Source organism: Stegostoma tigrinum, chromosome 12, assembly GCF_030684315.1.
Source record: "Stegostoma tigrinum isolate sSteTig4 chromosome 12, sSteTig4.hap1, whole genome shotgun sequence".
Taxonomy (NCBI): domain Eukaryota; kingdom Metazoa; phylum Chordata; class Chondrichthyes; order Orectolobiformes; family Stegostomatidae; genus Stegostoma; species Stegostoma tigrinum.
Genome location: NC_081365.1, coordinates 31360828 through 31376174, shown reverse-complemented (window position 1 = coordinate 31376174; position 15347 = coordinate 31360828). Strand labels below are relative to the sequence as shown.

The 15347-nt window shown below is 41.0% G+C and overlaps 1 protein-coding gene across 2 annotated transcripts in view; it reads right to left on the bottom strand.

The window, feature by feature from the left end:
• The window catches only part of alcama (activated leukocyte cell adhesion molecule a), a 295957-nt gene that overhangs the window by 41154 nt on the left and 239456 nt on the right, over positions 1–15347 (bottom strand). For both annotated transcript variants that reach the window (XM_048540637.2, XM_059650261.1), the window contains exons 2-5: positions 9423–9523; positions 5730–5949; positions 5029–5093; positions 1423–1510 (exon numbers count right to left, since the gene is read on the bottom strand). In XM_048540637.2, the coding sequence (XP_048396594.1) occupies positions 1423–1510; positions 5029–5093; positions 5730–5949; positions 9423–9523 (474 nt within the window). The remainder of the gene's footprint in view (positions 1–1422; positions 1511–5028; positions 5094–5729; positions 5950–9422; positions 9524–15347) is intronic.

Below are 15347 nucleotides of genomic sequence, written 5' to 3'. Positions count from 1 at the left end.
AAAAACCCAAAAGAACTACAAATGCCACAAATTAGAAACAAAAACAGAACTTCCTGGAAAATCTTAGCAGATCTAGCAGCATCTGTGGAGAGAAATCAGAGTTAATGTTTCGGATCCAGGGTCCCTTCTTTAGAACAGGTTCTGTAGAAGGGTCACTGGACCCAAAATACTAAATCTGCTTTCTGTCCCCTAATGCTGCTAGACCTACTGAGATTTTCCAGCAATTTCTGTTTTCATTTCTCAGTGCATTTCGCAATTGCAACTACCTGCTGCTTGAAGTCTTTATCATCTCACCTTTTATTCATCATGTTAAACCTTTGTCCTATGGTTCTTGACACCCCCGTCAAGATTTTCTTAGACACTATCAAAGCAAGATGACTGATTAGGACATGGGAACAGGAATCCCCTGAATCCATTCCACCATTCAACAAGATCATTGGTCATCCGTGGTCTGACTCCATTTACATGCCTTTGGCCCATATCCTTTAATATCTTTGCTTAACAAAATTTTATTTGTCTCAGATTTGAAATTAACAACTGATCCAGCATCTGTTATCAATATAGGAGTGAGTTCCAAATATCTACCAACCTTTGTGTGTAGAAGTGGAATTCATTGCCGCAGAGTGCAGTGGAGGCCGGGACGTTGGATGCCTTCAAGGCAGAGATCGATAAATTCTTGATCTTACAAGGTATCAAGGGCTACGGGGACAGTGCAGGGAAGTGGAGTTGAAATGCCCACCAGCCATGATTTAAATGGTGGAGTGGGTCGATGGGCCAAATGGCCTTACTTCCACTCCTATGTCTTATGGTCTAAGTGCTTCCTAACATTTCTCCTGGACAGTCTGCCCCTAATTCTCAGACTAGATCCAAAACATTTTTTAAATTAATGTTTGCATACAGGTATTTGCTGCATTAGGGGTTTTCAAACAGGAGACTAACAGATCAGAAACGGTCAGGACATGCTAGTTATCTTAATCATTCTTGCTTGGTTTGTGTCGGAGTAGGAGACAACACTGTCCCTGGAGTCCACCTCATAATATTCAAGGGTATCAATCCAATTGTGATTGACAAAAAAAAAAGCAGGCTTTTAAAGTCTATTAGTAAATCTGGACTCTTCCATTTTAGAAGAGCTGAGCAGATGTCAGAGGACAAGAAAATTGAGAGAAGTATAATTAAAAAACGTACACTGCAGATATCAGAGTGGTGGTGGGGGAGAGCTACTGCCTCAGATACTGTACAGTGAAGCTCACTCTGTGCAAGGACAGGATGAGGAGGCAGCTGAAATTTCACGTGACGTCACATGCTAGCTTCGGAGTATACTTATCTAATCTGAAGGCAACATATCTGTTGTCCCCCAGGAGAAATGGCATAATTGAAAAATCAACCAAAAAGTGGCAAATCCATTCAACCTAATAGTCATACCTGGGCTGCTGAGGTCCACGTCCTTATAATTGTGCTGCCAGGTAATATTTGGCATTGGGTAGCTATTGTTCACAACACACACACCAACCTGAGGTGAATGGAAACAAGCAAAAATAATAATGTTATTAGGTTTCTGGAAACACTTCAGTAATAATATTTGACATTCGTGTTTATTAGCCATCAACATTTTCTCGACTGGAGAACGTTCCAGGAATTTGTGCAGAAACCTTTTGAGACAGGTATCAATGCTTCTTTCTGGCATCAACCTTATCATAGTCTGATAGAGGTGCATGCTGGTTAATGCTAATGGATAGAACAAAATGGCCAGAAATGCACTACTGCACAGATTCCTCAAAGATGCCAACAGCAGGTGGCCCAACAGTTTTACACCAATATAACCTTTCAAATGTGTAAAAACTGAAAGATGTTCAGGATGCTGTAAATCAGGAATAAAAACAGAGGCTGCTGGAAGCTCAGCTGGTCTGGTAGCATCTGGGAAGTAAAAAATCATTGTTAATGCTTCGGGTCCGGTGATCCTTGCTCATAATTGAGGAAGGGTCACGGGGCCCGAAACATCAACTCCAATGTCAAAGGTGTAAACTGATGCCCTTTTGATATGGTCTGGCTCTGAAGTGTAATTGAAACTTCCTGGTTGAACTAATTGACATCAAATTGCTATAAAAACATTTTCTGCATTCATTTTAAACGTGACATCATCGTAAAGTGTTTGTTGGGTTCTTGGTTCCATTACAGCGTGAGATGCCTTGAACTTACTGAAAGTAAACTCATTGAGTTTTTTTTAAGAATATAATTAACAATTAATCAGCACAAATTAAACATTTTATAAATATCACTTAATTCACAGGATCATAAGTTTTTTTTTAGGAATAGAAAATGCCATTAATTCCAACAAGCATGAACCATTTGAAGAGATCAATGCCAGCAAGGCATCTCTCAATTCCCTTCCATTCTAGAAATCATTGCCATATATAACTTGGCTCAGTGATTAGCACTGCAGCCTCACAGCGCCAGGGACCGGGGTTCGATTCCAGCCTTGGGTAACTGTCTGTGTGGAGTTTGCACGTTCTCCCCGTGTCTGCGTGGGTTTCCTCCGGATGCTCCGGTTTCCTCCCACAGTCCAAAGATGTGCAGGCTAGGTGGATTGGCCATGGTGATCAAGGTTGTCTGGGTTATAGGGGGATGTGTCTGGGTGGGATGCTCCAAGAGGCGGTGTGGACTTGTTGGGCTGAAGGGCCTGTTTCCACACTGTAGGGAATCTAATCTAATCAATATAACAATTTATACTGACTGTTTCATTCACTCTTGGTGATGTATTGTCAAGATTATAACAAGCTCTTTGTTCATAACTCAGTGCAAGGTGCATACATAAGTGGTGCAAGCAATGATGAAGTCAAATGATCCAGCAGTCTTCATTGCAGAAGAATTCAAGTACGAGAGCAATCAAGTCTCTGCAATTTAATAGATCAGACCGCATCTGGAACCTAGGTCTGCATACCTAAGGAAAGATCTACTTAACTCAGGGGGAGTGTAACAAAGCTTCATGGAAATGATCCCTGGGATGGCAGGAGTGTCTTATGAGGAATAATGGAGAGATTTGGCCTTCATTCTCTTTAATTGAGGAATGAAGGGTGATCTCATTGAAATATACAAAATTATTACAGCATAGATGCAGCAAAGGTGTCTTCCTTGGCTCGGAGATCTGGAATCAAAGGACACAGTCTCAGGACAAAAGATAGGCCATTTACAGATGAGATTAATTTCTTCAGCAAAGTTTGTGGTGAAACTTTGGAATTCTCTAGCTGGCCCAGAAGACTGTGGAGGCTCAATTATTAAGTATATTCAAGGCAGAGATCAACAGGTTTCTAACTTTCATAAACATCCAGGGATATGGAGTTAGTGCAGTAAGAAGGCATTGAGGTAAAAGATATGCCGTCATCTAGATGCAGGATAGAGTAATAGCCTGATCCTTCTCCAATTTCTCTATTACCATTGGTCAAAAGGTTGTAAATGTCTTCTCCTACTCCACTTCCAATTTTTAAGATAACAAGGTGTGGAGCTGGAGGAACACAGCAGGCCAGGCAGTATCAGAGGAGCAGGAAAGCTGACGTTTCATGTCTGGACCCTTCTTCCGAAATGCTCCTCTGATGCTGCTTGGCCTGCTGTGTTCCTCCAGCTCCACACCTTGTTATCTCACACACTAGCATCGGCAGTTCCTACCATCTTCCAATTTTTAACTTGTCTAATATTTGATCCCTTTACAAGGTGACTAAGTTACCAACCTATCGGTCTTTAAAACCTGAATTTGATCATCTCCAAGCCACTTATTTTAACATCGCAAACAAATTCAATTTTCTTGTGATTTTCTGAGAATATTAATGCCCAGAAGCACATGTTTATATTTCTTGAATCTTTCAAGGCCTGTTATACCCATCTAATAATAGCTGACCCGAAATGACAATGCTCGATATGCCATCTAAGTAATAGCAGATATAACTGTCTTAAAATCCCTTTGCAATTGTTAATTATCATTTTGCTAATACAAATCATGGCCTTTTATTCACCAGGCCATAACTGAATAATTGTAAAAAAACTACACCCATTTTATTTTTCTGTAATTTTGATTGTGGACTGAAATGAGAAAAGAACAGTTTCAAGACCAAGGATTGACTGTAAAAGTAATTACTGCACTTTTCTTAAAGCAAGTTACTAAAACTCATTGTAAGTTATATTTACACTGCTGCTTTGTTTACACAGTGGGGGAGGTCTGTTGCAGATCTGCTGGCACCAGGAAGTGTGTATATAGTGGGATTCGGTCAGGAACAAATGAAGTGGTGAACAGTTGTCAATGACTATCTGCCAGCTTTGAGATTGGCTCTTGGGTTGCTGAATAGCTTGCGGGTATGAAACAGTATGGCCAAAAGCTTTTGAACTCGTTACAGTGGAGATGGTGTCTCTCCGCAGCGAAAAGAAAACCAGACAAAATTCAGTTATTTTCTCCCATCAGTTGCTATATGCTGTTGCTTTTAACCAGTAAGTTAGGCACCATATAATTTATGAATCATTTGCTCTGTGCCGCCTCTATGGAAATGAAAGATACCTGAAGAAGATCGACTGAAGAAGTCCAAGCAAACAGAAGAATAATTCCAGCAAATACTGTGGATAGGTGGTAATTAACTGCCATCTAAATTCTTTCCTCCATAACATGAACATTCTTGGTCTGTGTGTAGGGGGTCTTTTATCAGGGGGTTAGGCCTTTAACTAGTAAAGTTTTACATCAATAGTTCATAGTCATTTACTTACAGCTAGAATCTATCTATTTGTCATCAATAGTAATTCCTATTGTGTACAGAAACCTGGGCTCTGCTTTCTGTTGACCTGGGTCAAAAAAAAATACGTAGAATTCCCCAGATTACCTACTTTGATAAAATCTTGAACTTTTGTGACAATAGTGGAGCTTGATTTCCAGAGTGCCACCCCAGTGGGTTGTGACAATAATACCCAGAGCTGCCCAGCAATTCTGCCATCATTCTGAAGCTCTCTTGCTTTTGTTACCAAGTCACTGACATTGTTGTGTTTTGCACATACCTTCTGCAGTACCCCTTCATTTAGGAATGTAGCCAGTGCCATTATTTCAGGATTTGATGGTGTTTCTAAATGAAAGAAAAAGGTTTGTCATGAGAATATTGTTTACTTCATAAAAATGGGAATTATTTAATGAAGGAAATTTACTTAGCATTCGGAGAGACTGGATGCATTCTACCCAAAGCTTAGCTACAGTAATTACCAGTTGTAGGAAAATAGCTAGCAACTGACTAAGTTAAGTGGTAGTAGGAACTGCAGATGCTGGAGAATTTGAGATAACAAGGCGTAGAGCTGAATGGACACAGCAGGCCAAGCAGCATCAGAGGAGGAGGAAGGCTGACATTTCGGGCCTAGGTCTAGGTCTGAATGTTCATTCAGCTCCACGCCTTGTTATCTCGTTGACTAAGTGAAGTGACAGTATATAAGATCATTCCCAAAAATCCAACAGTCTATTTTGGGAAATAATGAAGGAAGATTACAAATTACATAAAAGCTTCTGTGGACGAGAGAACAAAATCCAGGTGTAGAAGGCAGAAATGAGCCTGAATTTTGTTCTTCAAAGCAAATGCAAGATTCTAATTGTCTTTAGTACATCTGTTGTTTACTGGCAAACAATAATCAATGGAGTGAGTCCAAAGTGCAAATACAACAGTCCTCTGCTGTGTCAGTAGTTACGTTACTTCATTACAATTAATATTACTTACTGTAAACTTTGAGGGCGACTGGAACTTCATCTATGTCTGAACCCACCAACGTAAAACAGGAAAACACTCTTTCATCCTTAATTCCAACATCAGTGATATTCAAGAAGAAATTCTTATTGAGGAGTATCCTGTCCTTGTATTCGGGTATATCTTTCATTTTTGTTTCGCTGCTAGATGATGAGTATGAAATTAGTTGCTCAATAGATGTGTCAGTTAACTTCTGAAAAAGAGTATGAGAAATTAAGGTCAACAACATATAGCCTACGAACAGTTCATTTCTTTGGGGTACGACCAGGGGTTTTCGGGACAGGTAGATGGTGATGTGATGAGGCTCAACTGGCGGCATCTCAAGTTGCTGTTCTCCATTTACCAGCTTCAATGGTGACCATCAAGGAGCATGGACAGGAGCATCGTGTATCCTGGAACATGGACTTCAACCTAATTCCTATTATGTGTGGTGGTGCTGGGATGGGATCGGGGACAACAGGGGGCGCGGGGGATGTGGTTAAAATTTTGCTTGTGTGTTAGGGTAGCTGAATCATAGAACCACTTTATAAGTAAAGAAACTAAAAAAAAAATGCACAGTGATCAGGTGGAACAAACTCTGTGGAGATGTGGATTCTGGTGGGATGTCTATTTCTTTAACACCCATCACCTCATGATCATTTTGTGGAGGCAATGGCCTAGTGGTGTTATCGCTGAACTATTAATCAAGAAATCCAGATAATGTTCTGGGGACCCAGGTTTGAATCCTGCCACAGCAGATGGTGGAATTTGAATTCAATCAAAATATCTGGAATTAAGAATCTACTGATGACCACGAACCCATTGCTGATTGTCGGAAAAATCCACCTGGGTCACTAATGTCCTTTAGGGAGGGAAACTGCCATCCTTACCATGCCTGGCCTACATGTGAATCTAGACCCACGACAATGTGGTTGACTCTAAACTGCCCTCTGGGCAATTAGAAACGGACAATGAATGCTGCTTGGTCAGCAACGCCCTCATCCCGTGAACACATAAAGAAAAAAAGTTTGGATATTTATACTTGCTGCTTCAGCCAAGTGACCCTAATGTTAACGGTTAAATAGAGTTGGCTGGCTAGGGAGAAGTCTCACTGGGCCACGTTACCATGTCATCCCTCCTGTAGCTTGGACTCCTGGAGACATACCACGGGAAATATATGACCCCATCTGAACCCCAAAGGAAGCATAACCTGTCCATTACTCCAATACATGTACGAGCAGAGGTAGGCTACTCAGCTCATCGTGCCTACTGTGCTGATCCATGAGATCATGGCTGATCTGATGATCCTTTACACTTTCATACCTTTTCCCAATGCCTTTTCACTTCGTTATTGATTACAAATCTGCGTGTGTGTGGACGTTGTGCATGCGGGCGGGCGTGTGTTGTGCACGCTATTCGCGTGTTAGAGACACGGGAGGGTACGTGCGTGTGGATGCATAGGTGCGTGGGTGTGTGACAGGATGCATGTGTGCACGCGTGTGTAGGGGGGCGTGGGGGTGGATACATGGGTGTGTGTGTGTGGATGCGTGTGTATGTGCACGCGCGTGTCTGGGTAGAGGGGTGTGTGTGGATGCATTTGTGCGGGTGGGTAGATGTGTGTGTGTGTGTGTGTGTGTGTGTGTGTGTGTGTGTGTGTGTGTGTGTGTGTGTGTGTGTGTGTGTGTGTGTGTGTGTGTGTGTGTGTGTGTGTGTGTGTGCGCGCGCGCGCGCGCGCGTGCGGAGGAATAGTATGTTTCATTCTGAGGATGTCAGTTCAGACGTGGTGTATTTGGGTGCGTGTAGGCTAAGTACGGGGTCAGTTTTACAGTTACTCAGGGGTTAGACTGGGTACTTAATTGTCTAACTTTTGTTGACAACTTAAATTAATTTCATCAGAACAATCTGAAATCACTTAAGTTTTAAATAAACACTTGGAGGATTCTTTGGATAGAAGAACCGATCAAAGGAAAATTCAATGTCAATGTCAATGTCATCGGTAACCTGTTCAGTGTGAGCTGTAATGAGGATTCTGCAGGATCCTGATGCACAAATTCTGTCTCCTTTGTCATAACAACCATCTGGCAAGGAGAAAGTCTACCCCAAGCTATTGACAGCATGAAAATGTTTGTTTGTTTGTCCGACTTTCCTGCATTTTTGGATTTTTTTTTGTTTGTTTATTGTCAAGAGCTATTGAAATGCACAACAAGGAATGCCTTTTCTTGCTGGGGAAAAGACACATTAAAATGAATGAGTTTTCTGCTTCCTCCGCATGTCACACTGTTGCCATTCACATCCCATCTGAGCAATTTTCGGACTGCAGCAAGCATTTTACCAGCATTGTCTGGGCAGAAACAAAAGAAGCAAGTTTCAACCAAATTGTCTGTAACTCCCGAAAGAAAGTCACAGGAGTCCTCTAAGTTTCAACTGAATGATTATGCAGCTGAATTCCTAGATACCTGCCTGGAGTGAGACAGGAAATGCCATACTGGATGACCAATGCGTGTGCTTCTGCTAATGGTCTCTAAACAGTACTGGACGAATCGGCCCCCTTTATACTCGAGAAGTCAGAGATCTTGACCACCTTCTAAATTCCTCACACTTGTAACTGAATGTATTAACACAATCCAAGTAACTTTTTAAAAATTCATTCACAGGATGTCAGCACCACTGGCCAGGCCAGCATTTATTACCCATCCATAATTGCCCTGACTGCAGTTAAGTGTCAACCCCATTGGATCACATGTAAGCGAGACCAGGTAAGGATGGCAGTTCTCTTCCCAAAAGGACCTTTCGTTTCACAGTCGTTATTAGATTTTAAATTCCAGATTTTTACTGAATTCAAATTCCACCAGCTACCATGGCAGGATTGAACCCGGATCCCGGGAGCATTACGAGTGTTTTCGTATGAACAGTCGATCTATAATACTGTTCTGGTCCAAACAAAACTGCCTCAAAATATATCAAGGCGATACATCACCCCAGAGTATGACGTATATAACCCAGAATGAGACATACACAACAAATGAGGCTCTCATTTATAGGCAAGTATAAGGCACTGCATTCCAGATGTGATTTGATTGGTCACACTACTAAATTTTATGCAAAACACACTTAATTCTTACATGGCAGTTAAAATACAAAACAAAAAAAAGAAGAAATAATATACCCTGAACTCTAGCAGAAAACTTAATGATAGTTTATGAAACTACTAAACAGCAACATCCCATAAACATACCCTTGACAAAGGTAAATTCAGTAAAATAGATTGTCTCATATGCAATGTTCCTTAGGTCCAGGAGAAAAGAACGCCAAGCGAAAATTCTGGCAGAGAGAACGAGCGAGAGAGATGTCCTGCTTTTTGCTGTGGCTGACAGAGAGATTTGTAACAGCTTCCATAGCCAGCATCAAAACCCCAACAACTACTGAAAGCTAAACTGAAACCCTGGTTCTGTGGGGACCTGACTACACCCATTCATGCTGCTTCTAATGTTCTATCTTTAAAAATAAGAACAACCTAGAGCCTCAAAAGCTGTTTATCGGCTTGGAAGAAACAACTTGTCACCTCTACCTCAAAACTTCGCTTCAAAAAAAAAATACCGGGACAAAATACACCTTCCAAAGCAACAGTATTGTCACAAAGCCACAAGGCCATCGCCACCCCCTACGTATGGTCTATAAAGGACTCACCACTCTCCATGACACCAAGTTCAAATCACCAAATCGTTTTGCCTCACAAGGGAGTGTTACGGTATCTCCAACCATTGCAGTCACTGTGGTCATTGCTTGTACTGGGGAAAGAAAAACACAATTAACAGTTAAGAGACACAAATTACAACCTGGTTTTAGCCTTCTCTCATTAGGTTGAAGCACAGGAGCAAGATGATTACCTGAACTGATAGGCTCAGATGATAGTTTCCCACCTCCACTCCTCTGTCTCCCTTTCTGTCCAGTCCTTGCCCCATCCTTTATTTTATTCCCCAAGCATAGCCATCCCTCTTTATACAAAGACAGACAATTTTTTAAAAATAGAACAATCTGAAAGTGAGAATCCAAGTGTTTAGATACATATTAAAGTGTACAGGCAAGGAAGAAATGAAAAAAACCCAGCAATATACAGAGTGAGAAACAGATTAAGAAAATGACACATATAGTGTGTATGAGGCAAACTTTACTCTCAAGATTTGCAGAAGATAGAGAAACAATACTAGCAGAACTTGCAGATAACGGCATGTAGAAATATTCAGAAATACCAGGGCAGGGCAGAAATGGCTAGCACGAGGGGTCATAGTTTTAAGCTGGTTGGTGGAAAGTATAGAGGGGATGTCAGAGGCAGGTTCTTTACGCAGAGAGTTGTGAGAGCATGGAATGCGTTGCCAGCAGCAGTTGTGGAAGCAAGGTCATTGGGGTCATTTAAGAGACTGCTGGACATGTATATGGTCACAGAAATTTGAGGGTGCATACATGAGGATCAATGGTCGGCACAACATTGTGGGCTGAAAGGCCTGTTCTGTGCTGTACTGTTCTATGAGCTATGTTCTATAAATACAGAAGATGAGCTGGGAGACTGCAGTAATTCGCACAAAGAATGGGACAGAAGGAGTAAACACAAATAGAGGTGATACTGATGATGTGATAACGGGAACTGCAGATGCTGGAGAATCCAAGATAATAAAATGTGAGGCTGGATGAACACAGCAGGCCCAGCAGCATCTCAGGAGCACAGGAGATGATACTGAGATGGTTTGATAATGGCGACAGCCACTTGTTGCCATACATCAATTTTATCCATTCACTCCAAAGCAGGAATCTTGCATCCCATAAGTATCATTCATTTCAGTGAATCAAGTGTAAATTTTTAAAGATGTTGACTACTTCACAAGCATTTAGGCTGATCATTTTAATTACTTTCCTTTCCAATCACCATTGTAGACAGAGCCTTTAGCTATCCTGTATGCAGTGTAAAACAACACCCCACCTTTGGTGTCTACATTCATCATGAGGCACTGAAAATTATCCCAAGAGGAGACAATATAAATCCTAATGTAATTCAGTGCAATACCACTGTGTGAATTCAACAATATTCTTTCATAAATGTTCATTCATGGCATATTCATGGATAAATGCGTGTATACTCTGTTAGCAAACTATATCAGCCATATGAATCATTTCACCACTTCTACCGGTTTATTTTAAAATTGATAGACAAGTACTTCCAATTCCACCCCAACCCTACACCCCCAATCATCCCCAGTCATGCTGCTAATTTACTGAACACAAAGCAAAATTACAACAAGTTTGAGGATGTACATATGATCATTGTTGCAAAGATTAAAATACAGCAAAACTGTCAGGAATTCTCACAAAGGAGATCTGTTTTCAGGCTATCTTTGGCTGTTACAGCAGTCACCAGAGGAGTGTCTAACCACAAAATCTAACCACAAAAGGCGGAGTATGACGTTTATTAAAAGTGGAAAATGTACATCCAGCACACTGACTGCTATTTAACCAGTTGCATCAGTTTCCTAAAGAACAGAATGGTATTATTTACATACATTTTGTTACCCAGGTTAGCTTTAGGTGGATCATTCATATATATATATATAGCTGGAGTTCTTTACATAGAAAAGTTACTGTAATGTATCTACAACATCGTCACCTGGGGCAGGCAGAAGGTTCTGGTTCTCAGCTGAATGTGTACTATTTTCTGCTCCCAGAGTCAATGTGGAAAGGGCAGTTGATTAGGTGATGATGTACACAAACCCAGCCACCTTCCTGCCCATCAGTTTAAAATCATGGGCAAGGAGACCAACGGTCAGTCTCTGGCCCATTGCTAACTGAGGCTTTTAAGTACCCAATTAAGGACTAATTAAGAGCTTCAACCCATTTCCACTGGGAATTATCCAGCTACCAGCAGGCCTGTTGCTGCCAGGTTTCTTGGTAGCCCTTCCTATGCAAGCAGCTGGACACCTCACTGGAGACAGAGGGGCCTTGATGCAAAGCAATCAGTGCCTGATGGGCAGGGAGTTGCTAACTAGGGGCCATCCATTGGTACTTTTATCCCAACACACCTCATACCCCTTCACCCATGACCCTCAATCTGATATGCCCCACCCCATGTCAATTACCTTGGTTCTTGATACCCCACGGTCTTGGAATTCTCCCCCATTAATAGCCACAATCTTGTCGATGGTACTGCTGAGGGCCAGAGCTATTAGCCACTGAATGGCGAACTGCTCTCACAGGGTGGGAGCTCCATCTCATGGCCGTGATTCCAGGGGAGGTGTGCCACAGCCCAGGAGGTCTGGCTGACCTTTTCTCGAAGAGGCTGCACACTTCTCCAGTGGCTGTGGAGACCCCTATTGCTTTATAGTAGATTTTCACAGATACGTATAAATGTTGAAGTCAGCGCCCCAAGAAAGCACAATATGCACTTGGGTGTGACTGAACTTTTTGTGTTTGCAATACTGGTTCTGTAGCACAAGGTGCTGCTATACTTCCACTTTCTGCTTTCAACTGCACACGACAAATTATGTTTAATCAGCTGCTGCCAGCTAACCCAAATGTTCTATTTCCCCTAAAATCATCGTTTCTTTTGCTTACATTGGACTTACTGCTACTATTGTTTAAACTGTGTTCCAGGTATATTCAGGGTGAGAGGAGAGGCTGGTGTTTATGTTCGGTATTCACAGAGATTGGGAAGGTGCAGTACTGTAAATAGTCCCCACTTCCAGCCAATTTCATTCAATAGAACTCTTTCCAACCAGAACAGTAACACTCTCACGTCCTTATACAGGTGATTGCGGCTAATCTCTCTAATTTGTTTGTTACATTGTTCATCACCCTGGCAAATGAGTTGCATCTAATTTGGGATATCTGTTTGGCTAGGACCAACAGGTCTGTTTCTGTGCTGTACGTCTCCATGACTCTACGATATTGGGGTAGACATCAATATGATTTGAACAGAAGCTAGTCAGCATTGCTTCTGACTATCTCCAGACTGGGCATACAAAGCCATCTCATGGTTCATCATGGACATGTCTGCACGCCCACCTTCCTCTCTGAACTTGTGGGGAGAACCATCATGTTCAAATCAGTGTCTTCTCACAACTGATTTATTGCTCAGCAGAGTGAGCATTGGGGGGAGGGGGGTGGGGGGTGGGGAAGAGTCAGGTTGAACTTCCTACAGAACAATCTGTATGCAGGAAATGGTGAATCTAAAAGCATTAGGCCCTTTAAAAGTTTTCTTTTATTCAGAGACTGAATTCTCACGAGGACCACTCATTAAATTTAAGTCCAATAACACTCAATATGACCAAATCTTAGCTGTGTCCAGCACAACTCTGTAGGTCAGATGTCCCTGTTAGATGCCAGCATTTGTCTTTCAAATATCTTAATTTACACAAGTATTTTCTGACTATTGCATGCTGATATTTGATCCCTGATTAGTCACATGCAAATAACAACATTTAAATACTGTACAGCAACATCTGTCACCAAATCTGAAGATAAATCTATATGCACTACTGAAAATGCCTGTGTTAGCTTCCAAAAGCTTTCCATTATTTTACATGTTTTTCAGGATTTATTTGAGGAAAAGTAGATTAAAAATGATTCAGGAACTTTAAGGTTTACCAGAAGGTACACAATATTAACTAAAAGTTGATTCGTGTGCAATCATTGAACCAACATCCAACCAAGCCTTTTCCCAGGTTAATATTATGTGTTTTTAAGATGAGACATCAATGTATGAATATGAAGATCGTTATACTGAGATTGCCCAGTGCTGTGATTTATACGGGGGAATGTGAGGGTCTGATTAGTGATCAGACATCTTAATCCAGTATCAGAACAGAAAAATCCTGGATTCTCGTACACCATGCAGTTAGATCATTCCCTCAACTCCATTTATCAGCCTTTGCTCCAGGTCCCTTCGTATGATTCCTTCTGTCTGACCAAAGCCAAGTAACAATTTGTTTTTGCATTCATATTCATATATTCTTTTTACATTCATACCCCTTTAAATTTATAAATTTAAAGGCTAACATTCTATTAGAGTTAAAGGCTAACATTGTTGGATTTTCAAATTATTACTGATGCCAGTCTTCAGTGATTTATGTACATCAACACCCAAATCCCTTCACTCCCTCATGGTTCCTAAGCACCTACAATTAAGAAAATATTTTGAATTGCCTTCTGGCCCGAGTCCCTCATTTCCTTACTTGAAACTCCAGATCCTTTCCTGTGTGCAACCGCTTTATTAATTGCCTGCAATTCTAATGGGTCACTTTATAAATTGAACCACAAATACAGAAAGAGTAGAGAGTTAGGTAGGGAGCTCAGCTGGCCAGTAAGTTGTCCAATCCTTTGGGGATGTTAATACTGTAGAGCCTGCTGGGCTCGGATTAGGAGTTTCCACTATGGAATGTTGGGACGGATAGAAAATCCTGTGAGATCTCCAAAGCGGAGCCCAAATTCCTACTACTCTCATTATTCAAAGCTCTGTTCCAAAAGGTGAATAGCTCTCTATCTTGGCAACAACATCTATTATACTGCACTCCCACCACCTCCCCCCCCACCCCCGCCCACCATACTATGCCTATAATGTACTCATAAATAGTTACTCTTTTGTTCTCTTAAAGCCAGACATTTGAGGTCCATTGAAGACTCTTCTAACTGTCTTGTAATAATTTCCATCGGCTCAGAACAAGAAATGGCCTTAAGAGTTTTTCATCTGTGTGACTCAATTAATCTGCAAACTTACTCATGTATTGTAAATATTACCATAGAAGTACCTCACTATTTAAAACCATGCAGTAGCTTTGTTGATAATTATTTTACTCATATCACTTCCTGATCCAATTTTGTTTTCAAACAATACTGAGGAAAAGAGATTGGTATTTTGTTCCATGTGAAGGATTACGTACCAGAAATGAACAGGAGATAATAATCAACACAGACTTTCTATTCTATTGCATTTATTTTCATCCAAGGCAGTTTTTTTAAAAAAAATGTATTTACAGTTTGCCACAGCAACAGAACTCTGCTCTTGCAACACACAGAATGCAACTCATACAACATTTGGATTCATTGCGGGGCTTCTCTTTTTCAGGAGCTTTGCAACAGCTTTTATCATCCTATGTATAAGCCAAGTTATATAGATCATTGCACAGTGGAATAATAATAAAGGAATACTTGAAGTTTTGTTGCAAATTACTCTTTCAGGCACTTGAACAGATTTTTGTTTTCAACCTGCTTCGAATAAGTGCATTAATAAATCTGCCAAAATACTCAAGAAATTATTCTGTGCAAGTTTTAGCTGACAATTTGTTTTTCTGTAATTAGTGTCGGGCAATACACTTAGTTTCCATATACAAAGCATAGGAAATAGGACGGAAATGCACACTGGCAAGATCTCAGATGTCCACATCTTTGCCTTTACCCAGGGATTTCTTGTTGCAATATGATGCTTGAGATTCAATTTCCTACAGTGGTGAGAACCAGGACATACTACAATCTCAGAGCATCATAAAGGAGGCTGAAACTGTTATTAATGAGGAGTGTTATAAACATCATCCAGTCTAATGAGATCAATGGAATTGTAGGCAAAATACT